Consider the following 24,553-nt stretch of genomic DNA (forward strand, 5'->3'; position numbering starts at 1 on the left):
TACTCAATAAATATCCAGCTCGATAAAGGGATAACACTTCAAAATTATAAGCTGTGTAATCTGCTCTGGATAAGAGCATCTGCTAACCAAATGTAATGTAATGTCATGCAATTGTATGCATCTAAAAAATGAAACAAGAAACAAGTATATTTATGATAAATCTTCATTCCAGCTCAGTTCTTAAGGACTTCATTAGAACAGTGCAATGGATTGGAACTTGCACAACCAAGTTTCAAGTGTCAATCACATTGAAAGGCAAATCTAAAACTCTCTGGACTTTTCAGTCAAGAGTGAACCATGGATTACATGGATCAGACAGCACTGAATTTCTGGAAGATTCCAAGACGTGCTGTCAGCATTGACAACCTTGATCTACACAGTCACAGTGCACTCCCCAGGGGCCTTCTGATGGAAACTTACTGGCTTGATATCGTTGTTAAGAGAGCCCATGAAGTCTGCTCGAGAGACCTGCAGCTTCTCAGCCTTCTCCATATCTACTTCCACAGTTGCACTGGCCTGCAGACAGAGAATGGAAGGGGGAGAGAGAGTGAAAGAGAGAGAGAGAAAGAGAGAAAAAGAGAGATCTGGTTACAGTACCCCTTCAGCATTACTGACCTGGGACTCTGGGTGACACAGCTTATAGACAGCATTCTTGCAGTTTCTTCTGTATGACATGAAAGCAAAGACAACTCATTGTGGTCATTAAAGATGCCATGGATCTTATCATAATGGAAGGTTCCTCTGTGACTTGGCCAAATTCCCCTGGCCATCTAATCACGCTACTGTTAAATAGGCGAAACAGCTCCTTTCCTTTCTACATCCATACAAAATGGCTGCCATGCATAATTCAGGCTACACGTTGGTGTGGATTAAGGCTGGTTCATTGTAAAGTGGTTTGACATCCATAATGGGCACTAGCTCTATAATAAATAAACACTATATTTATAAAAGCTTTACCACTGATATGCAACATTACAACTGTATATTTTCAAAATGCTGCATGGTCTACCTTTCCAGTTTTGTCATTCTCGCTATCCTAAAATGAGCAGGGAAGGCTCCTGAATGCTGACACACAATGACTTGAAATGGTATGATAAATGTCCAATAAATTAATAATTTATGATCAGTGTATAACCAGTATATAACAATATAATATAGCTTCTTACGAAGTTTTAAGTAATGTCAGATTCACCCATGTCTTAAAAGGTAACTTCAATGGATTTAATGTATAGCTTTATCACCAAATTCCAATAAAATAAGAAAATGTAGGTAGGGATGAGATCGTGTTTAAGGATTAGTTGTGGTTTGCCTGGCCCACAGGACCAGGAATGACTGCTGACAGATTCTATTCGAACACGGTCCTGAGTCTGCAGCCACCTAATTGCAGGGCAGTCAGCTGACTTTGCTGCAAGGCTCAATGCAGAAGAACCTGACTAATGATGTAAGCCTCTGTAACTGCCACATACCCCACAATTTATAAGGCCTTCAAAAATTCTTATATTTGTTCACTCATCTTTTGTCAAATGCAGCAAACCAACAGGCACAACTAGTGACCGGTTTCAATGGGGAGAAACGCCTGCTACCCGCTAAATCAGAATAGTGAATCTTATGGGTTTCACAGATGTGAATAGGACAGAGGTTAAGTTAAATCAAATATTCAGACAATGCGAGTACTGAATGCAAGATGGGGTTTTTTTAATGTAGAAAGTAGGGTTAAATATATCCACTATGAGCCAGTTCAGGGAATTTAACTTGTTGAACTCTAGTCTGAGATTCCACTTTGCATTTGGCTTCAGCAGCAGTACACTGCATGAGCATGTTTTAGAATCTCAGAAATGTAAGTGGGATAAAAACCACAAAAAATAACAAAAAAAAGAAAAATCGCATGATTCTACATCTCTAAACAGAAAAGTAATGATTCACAGCATGCATAAAATGCTCTCTGGCATAAGTCTCAGAGAACAGAGTTCATCACAGTCTGTGTTTTCCTTGCTGGAGGGATAGGGGTGTCTCTACAGCCCTCTCAGAAAAGGCTGAAAGGGTTAAAAGCGCCTCAGACCAGGAGGGAGTGAGGTAGAGAGAGAGAGAGGTAGAGAGAGAGGTAGAGAGAGAGAGAGAGAGAAGAAAGGAGTCTCAGCCATCACACCTGTGTCAGCTCACGGCGGTGTGTTTCAACACTATTAAATATCGCAGGCCGAGGCGGGGAGGGGCCGAAAGTGTCTGCTGCTCTAATTTTGTATGTGTTCCTGTGTCGTGAGCTTCGATTCCTGCACTGACAGCTTGGGCTTAATTCGGCCCCATTCCCAAAGGGGCACAGTGCTGCTGGAGGTGGAATTCCTCTGGGTTCACATTTCGGGCCTGGTTTGAGCGTCCCTATGCAAGGATCTCCCCCCTGGCAGCTTGCCCCGGGGGCAATTTGGCACAGGGGGGCGGACAGACGGACTGGCAGGGTGTAGCGGCGTGGTCAGCATCAGCACTTAACACTATAAATTGGACCAGCTGGGCAGAGGACCCCACAGACACAGACCCTGGTACTTAATACCCTCCCCCTAAATCACTAGCTATTAACCCTGACCCCCACAGTGCAGATCACTGCACTCAGCTGCCGAGAAAGAGTAACAGAGCAGTTAGTGAGGCCTGCAAATTCACATCACATCAGAGACATTGCTGATGCTGACCTGGTGGTCTACAGTGACAATGAGAAATGTGGCAATTACTGTGTTCAGTGACCGAATGTTGATAAAACTCACTCATACACAATAATGTGTTTGATGGCAATACTGCAGGACGTATAGCCCGAGACAACAAAACATACTACACACCAAGTAGCCACTGTGACAGCCTGCCAAATTTAAGAAAAACTGGGCATTGCAGTAAAGACTTTGAGGAAACACAGAGAGAAGAAAAATAAAGAACAAATGATTTGAAATCGCTGGAAAGCCTAATAATGATAATACTGTAAACCCTTATTCACCACAAAGGTACAAGTAAGACAAGACCTTAATCATATTCAGGGGGCTCAAATCCTTTAAGGGACATACGTACTGTATCTGTGAGCAAGCAATCGTTTTTTACAGGCCTTGATCTGACAGCTTCTCTCATGAAGCATCTCATCTCAAATCAGGTCAGATTCCAACTAAGGCTGAAAGCCACATGTAGAGTAAGAGTGAGCCGGGCCTGGCTGTACAGGGCGTGGGATTGACGAGCCTCTCTCAGTGAGCAGGGCCGAGGCTGACCTTGATGTGGCGGTTCATGGCAGTGGACTGGGCCGCTCTGACCAGCCCCTCCAGCTCGGCGCCGCTGTAGTTCTTGGTCTCGGTGGCCAGCTCTCCCAGGTCCACGTCTGGTGCCAGCAGTTTGAACTCGCGCATCTTGGAGGTGTGGATGTTGAGGATCTGCATCCGGCCCTTCTCGTCCGGCAGACCTGTGGCACGGAGGGGGCACACATTAAAGAATGAAGGGATGGGGGCTTCAAAACGCCCAAAAAACTGTCAGAAACGGTGCAAGATTAAAGAATAACAATGAGTCACACCTACACATACATATACATCAAACTCAAAGGGCTTTCAGAAACAGGAATGCCAGACAGGTCAGTCTGGTCTTCAGAGAGTTTATATACATTGCCATGTTGAATGGCACTCAAGGTCTTAAATTCTCCGGCCTATCTTACCAATCTCCATCTTCACCTCGAACCTGCCAGGTCTCATCAGGGCCTCATCAATCAGGTCAGGCCTGTTGGTCATTCCTGAGAGAGAGAAAGGAAGACAGAGACAGAGTGAGACAGTGACAGAGAGTATGGTATGTTACTTTTTTTGATGAAACCTGCATGTGTAAGTCTGTGATGTGTGTGATTATATACAAACAACTCTGGGGTTGACAAAACAGAATAATTACAAGTCGCTAGAGCACATTTTGTTGGTTATGGTTTGTTTTATGTAAATGCTAGTACAGTACTTGTTACACCCAATGATGCCAACATAGCTTACAGTGATTTTGATTCTAGGACCAGGCAAACAGACCTTAATTATATGAGGCAAACACATTGCAGAAAAGACCGAAACTGATCCAGGGTCAGCGCGGAGCTGCAGAGCCAGGCCCGTACCTATGACCAGGATGTTGTTGAGCTGCTCCACGCCGTCGATCTTGGACAGCAGCTGGTTGACCACCGTGTCGTGGACGCCGGTGCTGCTGGCTGCGCTGCCGCGCTGCTTGCAGATGGCGTCCAGCTCGTCGAAGATGATGATGTGCAGGCCGCTGTTGGCTCCCAGCTGAGGAGAGACGGGCAGAGAGGACAGGGCTAGGAGTCCAGGCGGCCGTGGAAAAGGCCGTGCGGTTTGGAACCGGCAAGACAAAAGGTCTTCACACGGGGTTTGAAGTGGGCCTCAAATAAATCGGTGTTTCAGTTAAGCGATGAAACAAGCAGTGGCTGAGAATAAATAGGGCTCCTTAAAGATCATACAGAATATATGAAACATAACCGCGCAAAAAAACCCTGAGGATGATAGGTGGGATGTTCAATTACAAATCTGACAAAATCCTTTTGCCGTTATAATAACATTCTGTTTATTTGTGTTGAGTGCTTTCATGCTGTTGTTCAAGGAAACCGTGCCACTCTGAAGCAGCTCTGGACACATGAGCAGCTTGTGGGCAGAAAATCAGGATCAGACACTGCAGCCTTACCCTTGGGTGATATGTACTTAGACATACATTCTGTTGTAGTAAAATCCTTACCTGCAATATATTCCACACACGCTCATATATAAATTTAGAGGTCAGAGGAGGGTTAAAAATTAGACATTCTTACACAATTTTCTATGGAATGACTCCATTAACCAAACCATAAATCACTATTAGCAAACCACAATTACAAATAAGAGTCTGTGACTGTGGGGTGTGTGCGTATGTATACGTAGATGCGTACATGTGGGTGCATGTCTTTTACTTGTAAACATAAGTATAGAGTCAAAACAACAGACTCTCACATGGCTGGAAAGCCTTGTCATAAGATCATGTGCTATAGGAGTTCAGGAGCAATTGCATTCTGCATTATCACACCTTTACACAGGGCTGGAGTGAATACCTTCCTGTTTGCTTTAAGCAAGAAACCACTCTAACCTCAATGATTGATCATCTCCGTTCTTCAGAGCCCATCCGAATTATGCCTAAGCCTGTATAGCCATTCCTCCATCTGGGCAGTGACCAATTTTAGATACGTGCGCCTCAAAACATTTTGAGGCATTTTTCTCTACCCGTTTCGCAACCTGTGAGGTGATTACACAAGCGCGGCCTCACTCGTTCGGCTGCCGGCGGGGGCAAGGAGACAAGCGCATGTCGCTGTACAATGACACGGATTCTCTGGGGCGAGGGCGAAGTAACAAACAGCCTTTCGGCGACCGGAGAGTCATCCAGTGCCCCCCACCCCTGTGGGAGCGGCAGCAGTGGCGGCGGCGCTAACAAAACACGGCAGCCGGCGCACAATGGCGACCTTCACCCTATCTCCCCCAGCTGCCAGCACCAGGGCCTAACATTTAAAGCAGGTGAGGGGACGTGATTAGTCAGGAGCTGGGTGGAGGGGGGGGTGGTGGAATCCGTTGCGCCCCGCTGTCCAGAGAGCCGGAGATAAGGACGCGCTCATTAGAGGTGAGGAGTGAGGCCGTCGCTGTAGCGTCCGCGGGGATCGGAGCGCCCCGCCCCGCCCCGTGTTGGCACGCCGCGTACGGACACGGGACGCCACAGGCGAGGAGGGACGAGTCCTAGACGCAAGAGCAGAGAGCCGTGACTCCCTTACCTGCTGGCCTTAGGGACAGACTGCAGTGACTCTCTAGGGCAGATGACGGCACAGCCAACCGCTGCAAACAGACAGGAGGCCGTAATGCTCACCTCTGCTCCCCTTTAATTAAGTGGGATTCATGGGAAAATGAATTTTCATCCAGTTGATGTCATTCCTTCCCCCGTGCCCTTGGGCTAGTCAAGGGGTGGGCGTGTGGGTGAGACTGCCTGCATGCGGTTTCATGCGGTTTCATGTAGTTTCACGTGGTTTCGTGTGTGTGTGACAGAGAGAGACACAGAGAATGAGAGAGAGAAAAAGAGAGAGAGGGAGAGAGAGAGAAAGAGACAGAGAGTCTCACCCTCTTCTGCTCCTCTTCGGCCTCGGCGAACAGCTTGCGGATGTTGGCCTCCGACTCGCCCACGTACTTGTTGAGGATCTCGGGCCCGTTGACGATCTTGGGCTCGCGGGCATTCAGCATCTTCCCAATCTGACGGGCCATGAGGGTTTTACCGCAGCCCGGGGGGCCGAAGAGCAGGATGCCTTTGACGTGCTTACAGCCTGGGGAGGGAGGAGGAGGAGGAGGAAGAGAGGGGACAGTTTCACTACACGTAGATGGGGGGGCCGTACTCTGACAGCAGGGTTTGATATTCAAAACAATCTGTGTCCCCCAGGATCAGCTCTAGAACATTCTCACACAACTTACAACAGCTAATTATGCTCAGCCAGCAGCTCGGAACTGTGACTCCCCTGACGAATGGATATTTGCCGCCAGCGCAGCTCATTTGAAAGAGAGTAATGTGAATACTGAAATCAGCAGTGAGAACATGAGGAACTGCAGTGAAACAGTGGTGGGCCCGGTCTAGAAATTAAGAGGCTGCTTGCTGACCTTTGGGAGGCCAGAAAACTTCAAGAAGTTGAGTAGATGTTGATCCGATATCTTAGCCTTATGGATTGTGCTCCAGCAACTCCCTCCACCCCCCCAAACCACCACCTTGCTTCTCTCAACACCTGTGCCCTCGGACGCACCGCAATTAGGCTCTCACCTTTACGCTATCAGAGTCCGCCATCTCATTACTGCAGCCAGCTGCCGGGGCCAGGGGGCGAGCACAAGCTAAATCACCATTCCTAAAGGTCATCTCCCACGCCGTGCCCATCGGGAGGCTGTGTGTGGGGGTGTGTGTGTGGGGGTGTGTGTGAGTGTGTGTGTGTGTGTGTGTGTTAGAGCCACCCACTCGCACAGGTGGAGGATCTGCGTCACACACCGTGCCATCACAGTCAACCTTTCACGCCGGCCGGGGACAGCCTATCTGATCTACGCCCACAGGTGACAGCCTGTGGCTCCCTCACCGCGGCCAGCTTAATGAGCCAATCGAAACAGAGCTCAGCTCCCTTGAACTCATGTACCGAGATAAAACTGCTCCTTTGTAAACAGCTGTCTTAGCGTTTCGACACAGGTAAAGGCCAATGCATTTTAACAGAACTCTGAAGAAAATGAAAAACGAGGAGTTAGCTGGTACAGTGACACAGCTGTGCACACATACACGCATGATCAAGATTAAAGAAGTCTGCATTATTGTAACTGTTGATGATTGTGAAATTCAGACTGACACACAGTCTCCCATGCCATCTTTTCCACAGATGATGTAAAATTTCAATTGAAGCTTCTGACCATTTCTCACGGTTTGAAATTTCTAAACCCTTGTCAATACATTGATTCCAGTGTTTTCGTTTCACACTAAATGACAATAAGTGCTGATTAGAAAGGACACAGAGTACACACTGCAGTCTACACTGATACAGTACTATACTGCTGTACTGCACAGTGATACAGATGAAGTGTTGCTCAGCGGTTACAAACCCAGGGTCTGGTGTAAGAATCACACAGACCAGTGAAACCCTCCTACAAGAGAAGATGCTATGCAGTACACTCACCAAAGCACCTCTTCCTTTTAGTATCAAACAGTTTTGGAATTCCCTAAACGTCAATATGACATGCATAACCCATCCAAGAGACCAATGCCCATGGAGACCAGCTTGAGGATTTTTTGAAAAAGGTAGAGTCAGCCCACAACCCAACGTAAAGGCATTACTGGAGGTAACAAATTACAGGGCCTTCAGCGAAGCTGTGGTCTCCTTATTTTTACACATTTCTTGCTACCATGGCCCAGTTAAACCTTCTGCATATGACCTCATAGAACAGACAGTTCTGACAGTCCCACTGCAAGCTGGGTTGTGGCCGTGGAGAGTGGGGGCGGGGGCTCACCCATCTGCTCCACGATGTCGGGAGGGAAGACTCGGGAAGCGAAGGCCCTGCGGAAGATATCAGAGAACTCCTTGTCCAGGCCACCGATGCCCATGCGCTCAAAGTTCCAGTCAGGGTTGATGATGGTCTGGCGCGCCTCCTTGGTCTTGGCCTTCCCTGGAGGAGAACGCGTGTGTGGTGAAGGCGGAGAGAAAAGGGTGAAGGAAAGAGACAAAAAGATTTGCACACAGCACTGCAGCAGGCTATCAAATTTAATAGGAACATGTGTGCCATTGCAAATGCGAGTTAAATTTATTATCAATACCAAATGACTAATTAAGTGGAGAGTTATTGCAAAACAAAGAAGACGTTTTTTTTTATTTGGAACTGAAACTGATACCCCACATAAAGATTTTTTTTTTTGGATTTGTTTCATAATTAAATATGCTGTCTGTCGACGATAACGTTACTATGATGTCAAAATCCCAGGTGGGTTGTCCAATGTACCCAGGACAACTCAGCCGAAAACTAAGATGTGTCAGTGCTGCCACCTTTTGGACTGATTCAGCACCACACAAATGCACCCCTTTGTAGAGAGCTCTCAAAAGTGGTCAAATGAGCAGCCTGTATTGCCTGCTGGGTTTACAGTGTTGATGTTGCTTTTATTCTTCATAAAAACACGCTCTCACTGTTTGAATGCCTGCTAAGCGCGGATTACAACATCTTCCACAACACCGTGATACAAACCTTGCTGAAACGTAGCGGCCCTGCCAACCAAAACGGAAATCAAAAAGCCCCTAAGTTTCACGGTGTGTTTAAGTTACGTGTGAAATTAGGCTGCTTCTGGAACTTACCGACCAGGGTGAGAGAGGAGCTCTCCGCTTTCTCGAAAATCACCTGGCTGTTTCCCACCAGGAGACCAATCTCAATCTGCAGGGAGGGAGAGAAAGTGAGGGCTGCAGTGTGTGCAGGGGATGAGGGGGACACAGTGTGCTGAACAGAATGAATAGGACCCTGGTTACGTGCAATTCTACAAGTGTGATCCTAGAACCAAGTTAAATTTTTTGTTAAGATTTTATGATCAGGCAGCTATTCCCTTCTAGTATCCCCAATCAGACAACCACATGATATATATCAGTGTATGTTAACACAAGCCAAATAAAATGGCAGTAACGCTCTACAGATCAATACATAATCAGACTGTCTGTACATCTGTCATCCACATCATCTTTAAATCTGAAAAGCATGTCCTCTCACTACAGCTTTTTTTAAACACATTGGCCACGTGCACCTGCTTACACCGTAGTTATGTAGCTTACATTGATGTTGAGGTGGAGTGACTGATGACAACGTGCTGTCTGGCTGGTGAATCAGCATAGTGGGAACAAATCTGCATCTGATGGTGCATGATGGGAAACAGAGCAGCCGCACCCATTTAGCCAATCAACGCTGAAGTTAGCAATGGCAGGGAAACGGCTGCACCCGTGTCTCTTGCATTGGACCTGGGAAATGCCTCCCGGAACTAGCGACACTAGTTAACCAGGAGCTGTGCTGCTGGTGGAGAACCCCACACCACTCCGGGCAGAAGGGAGAGTCATGTGACTGCTTTGGAACAGAGCCCGTTTGGGCGTCACTGATTGGTCTGCTCCGCTCCTTTGTACCTTCTGCTTCTTGCCGGACGCTGGCTCCCCCTTCAGGATGCTCGGGTCCATGGCCTCGATGTCCTTTACCATCAGGCCGAAGAGCTTGTCACAGAAACTGAAGACCAGCTGAAGGGGAGGTGGCAGAGGGGTCAACCCAGGAGGGAGGGGGGGGGGGAGAAAGACAGACGACAGAGAGGGAGGAATAGTGCGAAAAAGGAAGAGAGAAGGGGAGAAAGACAGATGGACACAGAGGAGGAGGGAGTGAGAGAAAAAGAGAGACAGGGAGAGAGATGAGTGAGAGGAAGGAAAAGAGAAAAGAGGAGGGAAGGAGAGAAAGAGAGATGACAAAGGGAGGGGTGAGAGGAAAAGAGGCAGGGAGTGAAAGAGATGACATACAGGGGGAGGGAGAGATAGAAAAAGAAGAAGATGGAGTATGAGAAAAAAGACAGAAAGAGACATGGAGAGAGGGAGGATAAAAGAGACAGAGAAACAAGAAAAGAAAGAATAATAGAGGGGGGCACAGGGAAGGAGAGACAGATAGTGAGACACCATTCCTGTGCCACGGGTCACTTTCACTGACTAAGCGCGATGCAAGCTAGGACTGAGGCCTTTTCCTTCTACACGCACTGAACAGCAGCCGTGGGTCGATAATGCATCTTTGCTTGTGGCATGCATTCATTTACTCGAAGCAGAGTTCATTTACTTTAGTTCACAGCAGATGAGCCAATCTGAAGCAATAAACATCAAGCAGGCTCCAATTACGCAGTTCTGCATCTTAGTCAAGGAGGCGATGCACTGGAAGTGCTACACCGTGGCAGCGTAGAGGGCCGTTACGCTTGATGGGGCGTGAAGGGAAGATGATGCGGGTTCGAGGTGTGAACCTGAGACTTCGGACAAGCCTCGTATGGATCCCATCCGCCCCGCTGTAAGGTTCCTGTACCTGCTGGCCCACGGTGAAGCTCTGGTTGTTGAACTGCTGGATGAACTCGCTGGCCATCTTGTCTGAGTCGTAGGGGCTGCTGTCTGTGCTCTTCTTCTGCAGGAAGTCGATCTCCACGGTCATGGCACCCACGCACTGCTTGGACTTGTCGAAGTTGTAGTTGGACACTGCGCGGAGGGGGGGGAACGGCAACAGTAAGGGACCGCTGCAACTACCGCAGGAAAACGCCACCGAATCTGATACGTCACCCATGTATAAAGTTGGATTATGACCGGTGCAACCACGTTACATACAAAAGCATTACAGGATATGATACAAATACAGTGTCCTCTCAAAAACAAAGTTTATTTCACATGCAGTCGTCACTGTTTATTTCATAGGTATTCATGCATTTTTAAGAGTAAAAGCAAAGGTGGAAGCGGGTTATTTTTAGAGAAGCACATCTCCATTATGTAACGGGAGGTAATAAAAAGACAGGAGTGGATAGGACTGGTCTCAGTCGGCACTGCAGGTCACCTGCTGCCCTCTGAATCAATTCACTCCGAACAGACCGATCCGCATCTGATCAGCTGAGGAATGAAGCAGGCCATGCAGACAGGGGCAGCCCCTCTCCTGTTTGAACTCCGCTTACAGACCTGAGGTCTGCACTACCACACCACAGTGTGCTGTGCTGAGGGGTAGAGTACTGGATGCCTCTGTACCCCAATAACCTCTTACCCAATGTTACAAACCCCGAGGTCTGTGCCCCTGACACCAAAGACGTCCTGGGAAATGCTCTTGGGCTACACGCTTAAAAGTGAGAAAAGGGAAAGCTTCCCACTGACTGAGCCAGCTCGGTGATGCCTACTGCGAGCACTGCCATTCTCTCAGCTCACACAGGTTTTAAATACCTAACATTTATGTTACTCTGTCCCTCCTCTTTCTCCATTAGGCAAATGATGCTACCCTAAACATATTAAAAATTAAACAGTTTATTTATCTCATGAGCGATAAAGGTGCAGAGTCTAAAACTCAGTATTTCACCCACATTCATGCATCTGTTCCGGCGCCAGACCAAGTGTGGAGGTCTTTTTACAAAGCGGCAGGATGGTAATATCCTTCATTTGGTGAGGGGTTGCCGAGTCGCTGAGGATCCATAACCCCTTGCTGTAGTCAGTGAAGCAGCAGGGAGGCCTGGCTCCCCTTCAGTTAACGTGCTATTACTGTGTGGCTGACGTCCAGAACACATCACTCCCCATTCACTGGCTTCATTCCCCAGACGCTAACTGCTATCAATTAGCCGCACTGTCTACTTGTTTGCTGCGCCTGTCTGTGTCACAGTTCACCTCATCACCACAGGACTTTCCACCTAAGAAATCTGTGTTCGGTTTGGTCCACATTTCAAACCTCAATTCAATCTTTTGAATTCGCCTTTTCTCCTCACGGATGCATATGTAACTGTCATTGATTTCTTCCAAACCAAATCACGCCAGATCCCTAGCTTTTGGAGGAGGAGGGGTAGAAGTGTAGAAGGCTGGACAATTTACCTGCCAATCTTCATCTGCCTCAAAACCATCTTTCAGACATTTTTCACAAAAAACAAAGGCAGCTGTTTCCTTTGTTCCTTCCTGACTTTGGAAATCGTGCACTGTTTCTAGAGATCCCTTCTTCTGATACATTTAGATGAGGCTAGGAGAGAGAACACAGCACTACACTGACTAATGACTAAAGGAATGATTCCTAGCACCATGTTAGGTCACCACTTTCCTGTACACTGCTTTTCAGAAATCAGGTTCACAATTATAAACAGAATATATATGAGCAAACCTAACAAATATAACTCCCCAATATCTTCCACAGCCCACTGGTGTGTCTGGTGCTGTCCCACCCCAACTGAATTTACCTGTACATGGTGGTGGCCTAGTCTGTACCCCCATGTCCTAAACACTCTCTGAGGTACTCCACACCGTGTGCAGTTAGGGTTATTTTTGGGTGCCAATTGAAGGTCTCTCTCCCGCCAGCCAAACTGTCACTACATTGGCTGCAATCACGGCATACAGAAGGATCCTATTATCCTGAAGACCCCCCACTCCCTCCCTTCCCCTGGCTTAGCGATACAACGCGCTTTTCAAAACTTGAGAAAATTAAATTCACACTCAGAGGGGAACAATCCAAACGTCCAGATGGCACTCACTTGTATTTTATTTCAATCAGCTGTCATCATTTGGAGAGAAGGGACCAGTGCTGGGTTTGCTCCCCCCCCCCTTTCCTTCTTTTTGGATACAACTTTTACTGATTTAATACGGAGACAATCCTCCATAAAACTTAATGAAATATAGTTTGTGCACTGAATAACATGACTGCTTCAATATGCAATCACATTGCAGTTTTTTTTTTCCTCAAATTATGTGTATATATGAAAAGTAAAGATTTTACCCCCCGTGAATGTGCTTTAATACGTAGCTCTTCTGCCTGCACAGGACTGCGGCAGGGCGGCAGGCGTGGTCACCATGCCAGGCGGTGACTGGAAAGGAACCCAGAACTTCCCGAACGTCGATTTGGCCCATGGCCGTCTGTTCTCCCCGGCTCAATCACGAAACAAACAACTTCGCCACGCAACACGAATAGCGAAAACAAGACACATCTGAGTTTAATGGCAGCGCAATTAAACAAGCAGGTACAGCAAAGCCAACGGCACGCGGGCAGCCTCGTGGCCTCTCCCGCTCTACGCGGACGTTACCGGCTGATGAGCCGTCAGCCCCAGCCGTGCAGGTGCCTGTCTGCGAGGCTGATGCTGTCACAGGTCACAAAGCCTCCAGGCTGTGACACACAGCAGAACAGACTGACAGCAGCCAAAAAATGTGGGAGCAGCCTTCTGTACTTCCCTCCCACTCCTTTTGGCATCACAGGGACCACAGAAACCTCTTAAATGTGTCCCTGGGATTCTTGATCTAGCGACCATTTTGTATTACTTTAAAACATTCGCATGGTAGCTCTCAAACCAGTCGTCTCACTGGAATATAAGTTCACGTGTGTTTTCAGGTCTGTTCTTTAGAATTTCTCACAATAACTTGGATAAATAAAGCAACATGCCAACGAGGCAATCAGATTTCAGTTGAAACGTGGGTGGCCTATACAAGCCTGCGTACACACACCTGTGCATGCAGTTATGCATACTGTGTCTCATGGTTTGGGTGCCATACTGGAGTTTTGCATTTTGTCTTGCTAAGAAATGAATAAGAGTATGCGGTACAGGTGTGAATCTAATAGCACTTGGTTTGCAACTTTGCAAGTAATTTGTTGATCTCCTTGTATAAGCTGTAGAGTCTGTGCAGTGCACGAAGTGGGAACCATAAACTGCAGCTTTTGTCAGTGTTTATTTATATGCTAAAAAGACAGGGTTCAACAGAAGGGGTTTTAAAACTTTGATGTGTAGCCACAGCGACAGTGCTATTTTCTTCTGAAAGCTATTACCGCATGTTGATGTGTTTCATCTCGTTCATGTGTAATCACTTGTGATGTCTCACCCCTTTGAGGGCACTGGCAGTTTCTAGCTGCTCTTTATTTTCATTTATTTATGCATTTATTCATTTTTAGTTTCGGATCTGATATGAATGCATGCAAACTGTTTTTATTTGTCGGGGTTGTTCGCATTTAACTAAAAAAATGTTATGGTTTATCATTTTACTCTGTGTGTAGACTTATGTTTGTTGATATTTAATACTTTCTGTATTTTGTATTATGTAGAAGCTTTTATAAATGAAAAAATATAACATACAAATATATTAAAATCAGCCACTTGATTCCATACTCCAAATGGTTCCATGTGGCAATGAATAAAAACAGATACATGACACCTTTAGCCAACAGGACACATTCTGTCAAGTCAGGCTACATCTACCTTTTTCTTCCCAATTAGCGACTGTAATGGTTGTTTAAAAAAGCCATCTAATTAACAAAATAGCCAACTGTGACTTTAATTCAACACATTTTTACACACGGAGAGACTTTCCATAATAAAATCAAATTATATTTTATACCTACAGGTGCATATTTGTCCAACATGTTATGCAGATTTATGTTGTGTTAACTGACAATGCATAGCGCATTACTACCATTACTATTAACTCCACTGTTGCCTTTGTAGCTCCTTTTCTCACAGTAATGATACTGATAAACATAATTTCATTCAACAGTCTAAATTAACTGCCAATGAACCTTCTCCTTATAAACCCTATGTTGTGTCTTCCCAGCCATTAGTCTGTATGAAGATGAAGGATTGACATTCAAACAAATCTTCTCCTGAAGATTTAACCATTCAAACACACCTGTCCAAGAGCATGATATTACTGTTCAACCATCACACGAATCAGTTTTGGCACTCTTGCTGAAATTTTCTTAGGAAAAAAAAATATATTTATTGGGCTGATCAGAGGTGGGAACACATCATCGCAAACTGTGACAGGTTTGGCAATACAATAGGAATCTGCGGTAAGGTTATGAGTGAAAGAGACTGCGGTGTGTATATGTCTCGCATGAAAGCTGATAGCTTGCCAATATGATACAATAACAAAAGGAATTTCAGTCCCTTAAAATCCCCCACAGGCTGTCATTGCCAACTAATCAGGTCATTTATAACCTTTTATGCGCATTTGGTGAAATACCACAATTATGTCACACGTCTGCATTTAAAGATGAGGCCATTCAGCCTAATACACATATAAAAATGAGTACCTAGTATCACTTTGTGGTGAAATAGCTAGTTAGGTGGAGACAGTTCTTGAAACTGTACAGTTCTATTTATTCCAGTGTAGGTAGAGGTTTATAACCCACTTTTTCTTTCTCCCTGCTGCTAAGGTCAGGGGGAATGGAGATAAAAAGGTAACAGACATTTTTTAACTGTCATGTTACTGTCATTTGTTTGAGTTGAGATACCAGTAGGGAACATATGAGGAAACAGAGATGACACATACTGTCAATCTCACATGATCTGAGCCCACAGTCCATTGGCGATTTTAGACTCTTTTTAGGGGTGCTCAAGCACACCAAAATTTCATCTCAGCACCTCTAAAAACACTGTTACTTACTAGTAATTCATTAAAAGTATTTGTTGTTGTAAATTAAAATGTCATATATAGAAAAATATTAATGTATTAATTGTTATCCAGTGAAATGAGTGATTTAGCAGGGGGGTTGAACACTTTTGCAAGGCACTGTATGCATGTCACATTCTCATTAGGGGCTGAGCCCCCCTAAAGGTCTGATCCTAGAATCGCCCCTGCCACAGTCATAGCAAGGAGCGCTATTCAATTTGAACAGAATGCAGGACAGCGGATGACTGTTATTTATGCCAGCAAGGTCACATCCAATCTTTAAGGTAGGTGTGACAATAGAAACAGGACCGGGCCATTCAGCAGCTCCGTTAGTGATTCCAGTGATAGAAAAACACACGCTAACTATTCTCTAGCATCCCTTTTAGTGAAAAGAGGAATTGAAAGTCTTGAGGGTTGAAGTCTCCTTAGATTTGAAGTCACTCAGGTCAGCGTTTACAGTTCTCTGAATGCTGCAGTTCTGAGAACAGTCTGCAGAGCACAGCGGAAAAAAACAGAAAATGCACAGAGCGGAGAGGCTCTGAAAGGCTCTGTCCTAGAATGAGGCTGAATGAGGTTTCTGCTTCATCTGACCTCCCTCCTGCGGACGCAGCCGCTGCCGAGGCAACAGTAACAGGGTGAGAAGGCCGTGCTGGGGACGCCGAGGGGGCATGCACCCATCTCCCCCCCTCGCACCCCGCCCTCCCCGTCCCGTCCCATCTGCCCTGCCAGGATCTCCTCGTTCCTACACCTCCGTCGCGCCTGGCGGGAGGCTGACGGACGTGTGAAAACAGCAGACTCTGCTCTGTAGCGCACCGGCTCTCTCTCCCTCTGCCCGCTCTCTGTCTCACCGCCTCACTGCGTAAGGCTCGGCACCGTCAAACTCCATCCCCTTCGCAACAGCATCGCCTTATAGAGCTGCGCTCAAAACAAGCGTTGCTCTGAGGCCTGCGCAAAAGGCCGCCGGAAACGTGTATATTTAGCTTGTGTATTTGCAGTGTCTGCCTCAGAGGATTTCCCTGTGTGCTGTTGTTGCGTACCTCAGCTAAACCAATGACTTAATTGAGTGTGGCTGCCTGCTCTACAAGGAGGCTTTGAGTTAGAGGATATCAAGAAGAAGCTGAGGCATTTTATCCCTAAACACAAACCTTGAGAGAGACCAATTAATACAAAATGCTTAAGTGGAATAAAAGACATTGTAATAGCTACTGTGTCCAGGATGGAAAAAAACAAGATTAAGACAGTGCATTACAATGCCTCAAAACCATAAACTGGGCAAATATATAGACACTAATTTGTACATGACAATAATTTCCCTGCTGGGGCACTGCTGTGGTACCCTTGGGCAAGGTAATTAACCCACAATCGCCTCAGTAAATATCCAGCTGTATAAATGGGTAACATACGTAAGTCACTCTGGACAACAGCATCTGCTAAATGCCAATAAATGCCAATAATGTAATGCAGTGTGATAATTTATGCCCATGACATCACAGCCTTTATCAGCGTCACTTGACTCATTCCATCCTCCAGAGGGACAGAGACCCACACCAAGCCCCGGCTCTAGGGAAAACAGAGGGGATTAATCCATGATCTGCGCGAAGAAGACATTGATAATGGATAATGTGGCCGGTGTGCTCTACAAGGGGATACAATGTGTTCCTCTTTTAACTCTACAAGCTTTAACGCATGGGCAGTGGTATCAGCGCGTGGGTATCGATTGGTTTCGCGGTCTCTCTTGCTCAGGGCGACCAGTGCTGCACCGTCACACTTCAGTTTCCGGCTGGGTTATTTCTGACGACGTAACCGCAAAGGCTCTTGATCGAGGGAACCGCAACCTCGCCCCGGCTGTGATTTAAATCTGCCACCTTCGTATTACGACTCCAGCGCCCCCATCCATCATTCAGTCATGAGCTGTTTTACACTGTACCGTGGTGACAGTATGGGCCAGGCAGCACAAGGCTACAGCATGCACAGGGATTCCGGTTAGCCCTGCTGCTGCGCTCAAGCTGCAGGCACGCGTATCACAAGATCCGCCCAGACAGCTGAAAACGGCACCTCAGACTCCCTCTCTCGGTGCTGTCGAGGCACAGCAGAAAAATAGCGCAGCAATGCGCTGATCTGGGATCAGTGTCCTCTTTCTACACTACCCACCCTGACCTGACAGCGCTGCTCCCAGACTAATCTTAAACTCAGTGATGGATATTCTCAAGAAAATTTACATTTAATCCTAAACAGCTACATTGAAAATTGGTTGTCATCTACTTGAGCATATATATTACATTGTTTAATGATGATGAGAGGAAGTACCAGAAGACTGCAGCAGCCATGGCCCACTTCAGGTTCAAAGCTGCAGCCTTGTAGGAACGAGCTCACATCCCTTGCCACTACACTGTCGTACTGCACCACCGAGTTATTGTATTTAGAGGTGTGACGGTCAACAGCTCAGCTGCCTCCAACTGAAGTACAGCATGACCAGGGCTGGGCCAGTCACACGTGGTGCAGGACGGTTCGTGTTACTGCAAGGCCTCGTTCTCATCACTGTGGCTGAGAGGCCTCTGAGGGTCATCCAGGGGTCTGCACTATCAGTAAGGGGGCCTTCCAAAACGAGCCCCACCATACTGGCTTAGGTGGAGAGGCACGTGATGGATAGAGCTTGCCATTGATTACCGAGAAAGAATTTATTACCTGCAGGAGAACGCGTTTCTGTGCCGCTATTGAGCACTCGCCCTGCAGAACACAGCCAGTGATTAACAGCTGCTCCGCAGACGTTATGTTACCGCAACAATGACAATTATCCCTAGGATAAGCCTGTGGGAGCGACAACCGATAAATCGCTGCTGTCTCAACGGGTACTTACAGCTTCCAAGACATATGACAGTCGGTGCTCTTCCAGATGTAACTTATTACTATGTCCACTTCTAATATAATTTTTAATACTTTCAGTATAAATACAGAGCAGTAGTGTTGCATAGTGGTAAGGAGCAGGGCTTGTAACTGAAAGTTTTCTGGTTCAATTCCCTGCTGGGGCATTGTCATTGTACCCTTGGGTGACATATACTACAAATCTATGTGCAACATCTAACCTTAACCCTAACCCAAATAAGCCTAAGGTCAAGATACTGGTGCTCTAGTATAACAACTCTTGGGACATCTGTATCTGATTTGGACAACTGGATTTGAATATTGATACAGCCGTCCAACCTCTGACCTCCTGCAGGTCTGTGATACCTAATCCTCTGTAATATGATGCAGTGCCTGTGGAATCAGGCCACAGGCATGTCAGTGCCGCCGCTGTGGGAAGACCGGCAGCCCAGAGACAGCCTGATCCTTTGGGATTAACAGAAAGGAGCAGCCCCACGGAGAAACTCATTTTCACCTCTCAGTCTCGTTCTATGGGTGGTACGGCGCAGGGAAAAAGCCCGTCAGGTGGAACAAAAGAGGCTGTTTGAACACAGCCCACCTTTATTAGCTCCGAGGGTGACGCAGGCACCTTTTCAACGCAGGGAAAGTCAAATCGATGCGCTCGAGCCAAAGGCTGGCGCAGCGTGCAAACAGAGCAGTCGGCGGAGCGTCAGAAGAGCAAAACCAATAAGCGCAGCCCACAAGGGGGCAGAGAGGGATTCCTAGGTCGAGGGGAACAGCTGAGACACCAGCACTCATCGACCCAGCAACAGTGAAGATCAAGAGACACCAGCATGGAAAAACAAAACAAGCATGCGCACAGCTTTCAGTGCTTTCATTTTCCTATGACAACAGGGTCGATCGCCTTACCTTCCACTTCCTGTCCAATGGAGAGCCCGGCCCATTTCCTCTGAAAGAGAGGGGATGGAACATGTGAGAGTGTGAACTGAGCGGCTCGGCCCACCCCCCGTCCCGTCGACTGCAGAACAGGGAGAAGAGCTGAGGTCCAGGGGGCAATGCTAACGGTCACAGTGCTAATTAGGCAGGGCAGCACTGAGGCTGACGTTCATTTACTAAAGAATGAAATGTACCAAGCATTGTGCAAGCGAGAAACTCATCTTAGGGGAGAAAGCCTGGACATGGATATCTAGGTTTGACTCACACTCAGTGCAAATACAACCACTGAGCCGTTCCTCTGGTAATAATCCCCATCTGTATATACTGGTCGAACCCACACACACCTTGAGCACACACACCTTGAACAGTTATAACACCATGTAACTTGGTTAACACTTGGCAGTCTTCATCAGAAGAAATCTCCTGCATCTTCTGGAGAGGTCTTTAGGTAGCTATAATGCCACCGCTGAATGTAAGTGTTTAATTGGAGTGCGGTGAGAACACGTTCAGAATTCATTACAGATGTGACAAGTTCTTTGAGCACAAGTGCTAAATGAGTAATTACAGGAGGCCTGTTTGATCCAGATCTGGTGGTGGTGGTGGGGGGGGGTTGAAGAAAAATGTTGGTGTTAGCTAGAATGGTAAAAAGAATTCCTATCAAGTTAAAGAAGACAATCAACTTTGATATATTGTACTAGGCAGCAGCTACTTCAGGAGTGCACCTCCTTTACACATGCACACTTCAGCAACCCTCTGCTGTTTCCTTGTCAACAAAATACATCTAAAATGCCCATCTTCTGATTACCGGTGGTCATACCAATACTGCTTTTTACTGTAAATGACAGATCTAAGTGTGAGCACAAGCTGTGTTTCATCAGCACACCCACATGGATGCTCGTGTCTTCATGGATTTACCACAACATCCACCTTCACATCTTTTGGGGAGCTCCTTCATTCCTCAGACTGATCTGTTCTGCTGTGCTACCAGCGCCTAAAGGTACTGAGACTGAATATGCCGCGCTCATTTCGGAGCGGTGCTTGCGGAACCCCGTTCCAGCCAGTGTGAGAGCAGAGGGGTGTTCATTCGGCAGGATCGGCGCTCGCTCCGTACCTGCGGCAAGCTGAAGGCGATGGTCCCCGGCACCACCGAGTGGTGGCTTTTGACGGTGAAGACAAACTTGTGGGTGGGCGTGGTCTTCACGGTCACATGTCTGCGGGGAGGAGCAGAAACAGGGCATGTGAACAAAGGGTTCATGTTACTCCACAGGCAAGTGCTCGAAAGTGGAAAATCTGAAATGCCCGGGTGAAAACATGTCATTTGCGATGGCAGACGTAGCAGCAAAGGGGATTATGTTTGCTGGCTAGGTCAAACAAAGGGAAATCTTTTTTTTCCAGACGCTTAATGGTACAGTCAGCTGGCTGCCATTGGTTAGTTAGTATGCTATTTTGTTATATCACATACTGTACATGCTTCAAAAAAAACCTTCAGTGATGAGTAATTTTTCTCAATTTTGGAAAGTAAATAAGGGTTTATAATACTACATATGGTTTTAGAACAACAGTTTTAAACAGATAAAGGCTTACATTTTGGACTCTGTTTTACTTCCAAGGACAGCTCCTGATGAATGCTTTGGTAAACTCTACTGCTGTCAGCTTCTACTTTGGCAAATTAGCATCTCTTTAAATGTTGGATGAATAATTTTAATCCAAACCAATATCCAAATGTGGTTGTTCAGGCCAATAATCCTGTGTTAGGAATAGATCATACTCTGTAGTTGTTTCCTTGTTTTTATGTAGAATATTTGATATGAGGATAAAATCCAATGAAGCTGGTGGATGAATAATGCTGGTGTCTCAGATTGTTTGTTGGTTAGTGCACATATACACAAAGACTGCATTTAATACCACTGAGATCCATTTCCTTCCTCCTCTCATCTGATGAGATTTCAGAAAGCACACTCACACATGCATTTTGATGGGTACTTTCACTCTGCTGAGATGAGTCAATTATTGTGATTCATAACAGATCCTTATGAGATACTCTGCGTAGAGCATCCGGACCTCCAGGAGTAAATATGGCTCTTCAACAGGGAATCACAACCACACCATGGTTGAGTCTCCTCCCCCTGAGATGATGCTAATGCTCTAATGGACGCTTACCGCCTCGGCTTTCAAACAGGCCCAAGCAGAGCGAGATTAGCCACTTCCAGGATCCAGCCATCAGATCCATTAAGCCTGCTCCGCATCCCTGCTGAGCCGCTCTGTGCTCCAAACACGAGTAACGCAGCAGCAAATGGATCGTTAACCATTTCTACAACATCAGGGAGGTGGGGGGGGGGGGGGGGGGGGGGGCGTTATCACAAGTCGAGGGGAGAGAGTGGAAAGGCCACATGGCTGTGTTTCTGCAGGCTGACTACGGAAGTAAGGTTCGTGACCAACTGCAGCTGGCGATTTTACATCCTGGTCTTTTTGAGAACCTGTTAGCGGCCAGTAAAACCCAATTTCCACAATGGCTCATCGTCATGACCGAAGATTAGCAATGTGATTACTATTACGTAAAGAAAAGTAGGTCAGCACAGCAATCAAAGCACATAAATGTCAATCATTTGCTAAGTCATGCTGTTTATATGGCAATTATATGCCCTACGCAAAGATCACAGCAGCACAGTAGTACACATCAATTGCAGATTTATTTTAAAAACGACTATGCAAACAGTTACTATCACGAAATATAAATATTGAAATTAAATAACTACAAAATAAAGACCTGCTGAAGAATGATCGGTTTAAAGGTGAAGGTGATTGACCACTGCGCTCTGAATCTTTCCTAGTCATTTTGCACTGAAAATGCAAATTGAGCACAACTCATAGTCAGTCTGCTAGCATAAACACAGACCAAACAACCTACAGGTCACAAGTGCCCTCCCTGCAGTACAACAAAGAGGATTCTCTGACAGCTAATCACAGATTACTCATGTTCTCAGAGGGCACAGCCACGAGCCACTGTCCCACCAGGAAACACAAAAGACCTGCTCCTGAAATAGCCTGTTATTGGTGCTGCGCCAAAAAAAAAAACACGAGCACCATTCACCCCTATCTTGTTTTCAAGGCCACCGGACATCATCATTTGCCACAGTGTGAAAAAGTGAGTTTAGGACTAAAGGACTGTGCAGCTTCGGAGCCTTGCTGTTGGTGGCGAGGTTGACAACACAACGACCGCCAGATCAAAACAAAGACGTAAGCTCCCCCGCCTTCTTAAGCCATGCAGGACACACTTCAGCCTTATCTTGTCTCTGAGGGCAGGCAGTTGCCCCTGTGCATTGCAGGTCTTGAAGAGAATACTAAAAGCAACGTCCCATCGATGGTTTAAAGCCTTAAATATCTGGGTTTAAGATCAAGCAGAGACACATTCTCCTTGTATCTATTTACCCCACAGATTTAGGCACAGCATTTAACTTCTCAGATAGAAAATCGATCACCTCAGTGAGGCCATTGGAGGCATTTATTGAGGATTGGATTGAGACTTATACAGTAGATTCGTTTTTAGTAAGGTCACCAAATCTGTGGCAACAAAACACACACACACTCTTACATATACAGATGAGTAATGCTGTATTAGGGGCCACTGCAGCAGAGGTGTCAGTCTGAGTCAATGTCTGGACTTAGCCGGACATCCAATGACACACAGCACAGCCTGCCTCTGGACTTGAGGGCAGGGCTGGGGGTGGGGTCACCAGAGCACAGAGAGATACATTTCCTTCCCCCTCTCACTACTCCAGAAGCCCACTGTGTCACTCCCAGACTCCAGGCACGCCATCAGAAGCACACCAAAGACAGGCAGCTCTAGAGAAGCAGACAGGATGGTACTGGGGGAATGCCATGAAATAACTGCCTCAGTGGCTCTGTGGGCAGCATGTCCACCCATGTACAGCAGGGCTGTGGGTTGGGTCCGCAGAGGGAAACGACCCGCAGACACACACACAGCAGTACAAAGACAGATCGGGGGTGTGGCACTGCGACAAAACGCTCTGCTCCCTCGGGTGACGTAGGTGTGCGCCAAGCTGTATCAGGCTAAGCTCTGAAAAACCACAGGCAGCACATGGTGGCAATAACCTGTGCTGATACCTGTGGCGAAAGCCACAATGAAGATAGACCCGGGTACATATAACAAGATTACAGCAGCGAAGGACACTGATGGCATATCCCGTGAGTCGGGCAGGGTGTCCTGCTGGAGAAGTATGGGATGGAGGGCACGGCCGGCCACACCGCTGAACAGCCCTTACTTACAGCGGCTGCTCTATGGAACCTCCTGCTGTAAGCTCCACAGCTATGGTGGCAGTGTTAATTACACTGTACACGCAAATTTACGTGTATGTATGTAAAATATAATACTAAAATATAACATCCGAGTTCACCTGAGCACCTGAACACTGCCCCCTAAAGGAATTTCTCATGTCTCAAAACTGTTTCCTACTACACTAAAAAAACAATGTAATCTAATGGCTTAACGCACTCATTAGGTCTACCAGCTAGCTGGTATCTTGTCTGGCCAACACTGAAACCTGGCCATTCAGGACTTCTAATGTTCTTGACTCCTTATGGTTTTTTGCTTGTGCTGTACTCTGTCAAATGAATGAATGTGAATGTAATGTGAATGTAATGTAAATGCTGAGGAGCACAGCTTGGACGCAGGGCTGCATGTGGCCCATGGGTCACAGGTTCTCCCGCCCACACTCTGCGCTCTCGCTTGATACTCACTGTCCGGACTGCAGATCCTTCTCGCTCACCACCGCACAGTTAGTCAGCGACAGCTCATCTGTCGGGCATCGCGCCGCTTGCATAGTCTGCAGGAGACAGAGGAAGAGAGAGAGAGAGAGAGAGAGAGAGACGGAGAGAGGGGGTTAGAGTAGAGAGGGTTAGAGGAGTAATCAAAGCCTGACATCTCTGCCTTGCCACATGTGTTCTAATACAATAATACAATCCACTTCTCTCCACTAGCAATTATGTGTAATTCCACAGTGGCTCACACTACACTCAACATCTCAAGGCTGTGAAGTCTCAAGCGGTCTTTGTGCAGCGTTTCTCAAC

The 24,553-nt window shown here is 46.7% G+C and overlaps 1 protein-coding gene across 2 annotated transcripts in view; it reads right to left on the bottom strand.

Annotated features, from left to right (window-relative positions):
- Positions 1–24,553, bottom strand: part of LOC118794730 (vesicle-fusing ATPase-like) — a 60,985-nt gene that overhangs the window by 15,518 nt on the left and 20,914 nt on the right. For both annotated transcript variants that reach the window (XM_036552992.1, XM_036552991.1), the window contains 12 exons: positions 24,224–24,309; positions 20,577–20,676; positions 19,439–19,478; positions 10,596–10,762; positions 9,674–9,781; positions 8,867–8,942; positions 8,034–8,189; positions 6,129–6,328; positions 4,103–4,268; positions 3,671–3,745; positions 3,237–3,424; positions 421–516 (listed from right to left, as the gene is read on the bottom strand). In XM_036552992.1, the coding sequence (XP_036408885.1) occupies positions 421–516; positions 3,237–3,424; positions 3,671–3,745; positions 4,103–4,268; positions 6,129–6,328; positions 8,034–8,189; positions 8,867–8,942; positions 9,674–9,781; positions 10,596–10,762; positions 19,439–19,478; positions 20,577–20,676; positions 24,224–24,309 (1,458 nt within the window). The remainder of the gene's footprint in view (positions 1–420; positions 517–3,236; positions 3,425–3,670; positions 3,746–4,102; positions 4,269–6,128; positions 6,329–8,033; positions 8,190–8,866; positions 8,943–9,673; positions 9,782–10,595; positions 10,763–19,438; positions 19,479–20,576; positions 20,677–24,223; positions 24,310–24,553) is intronic.

This window comes from Megalops cyprinoides, chromosome 19, assembly GCF_013368585.1.
Source record: "Megalops cyprinoides isolate fMegCyp1 chromosome 19, fMegCyp1.pri, whole genome shotgun sequence".
In the NCBI taxonomy this organism is placed as follows: domain Eukaryota; kingdom Metazoa; phylum Chordata; class Actinopteri; order Elopiformes; family Megalopidae; genus Megalops; species Megalops cyprinoides.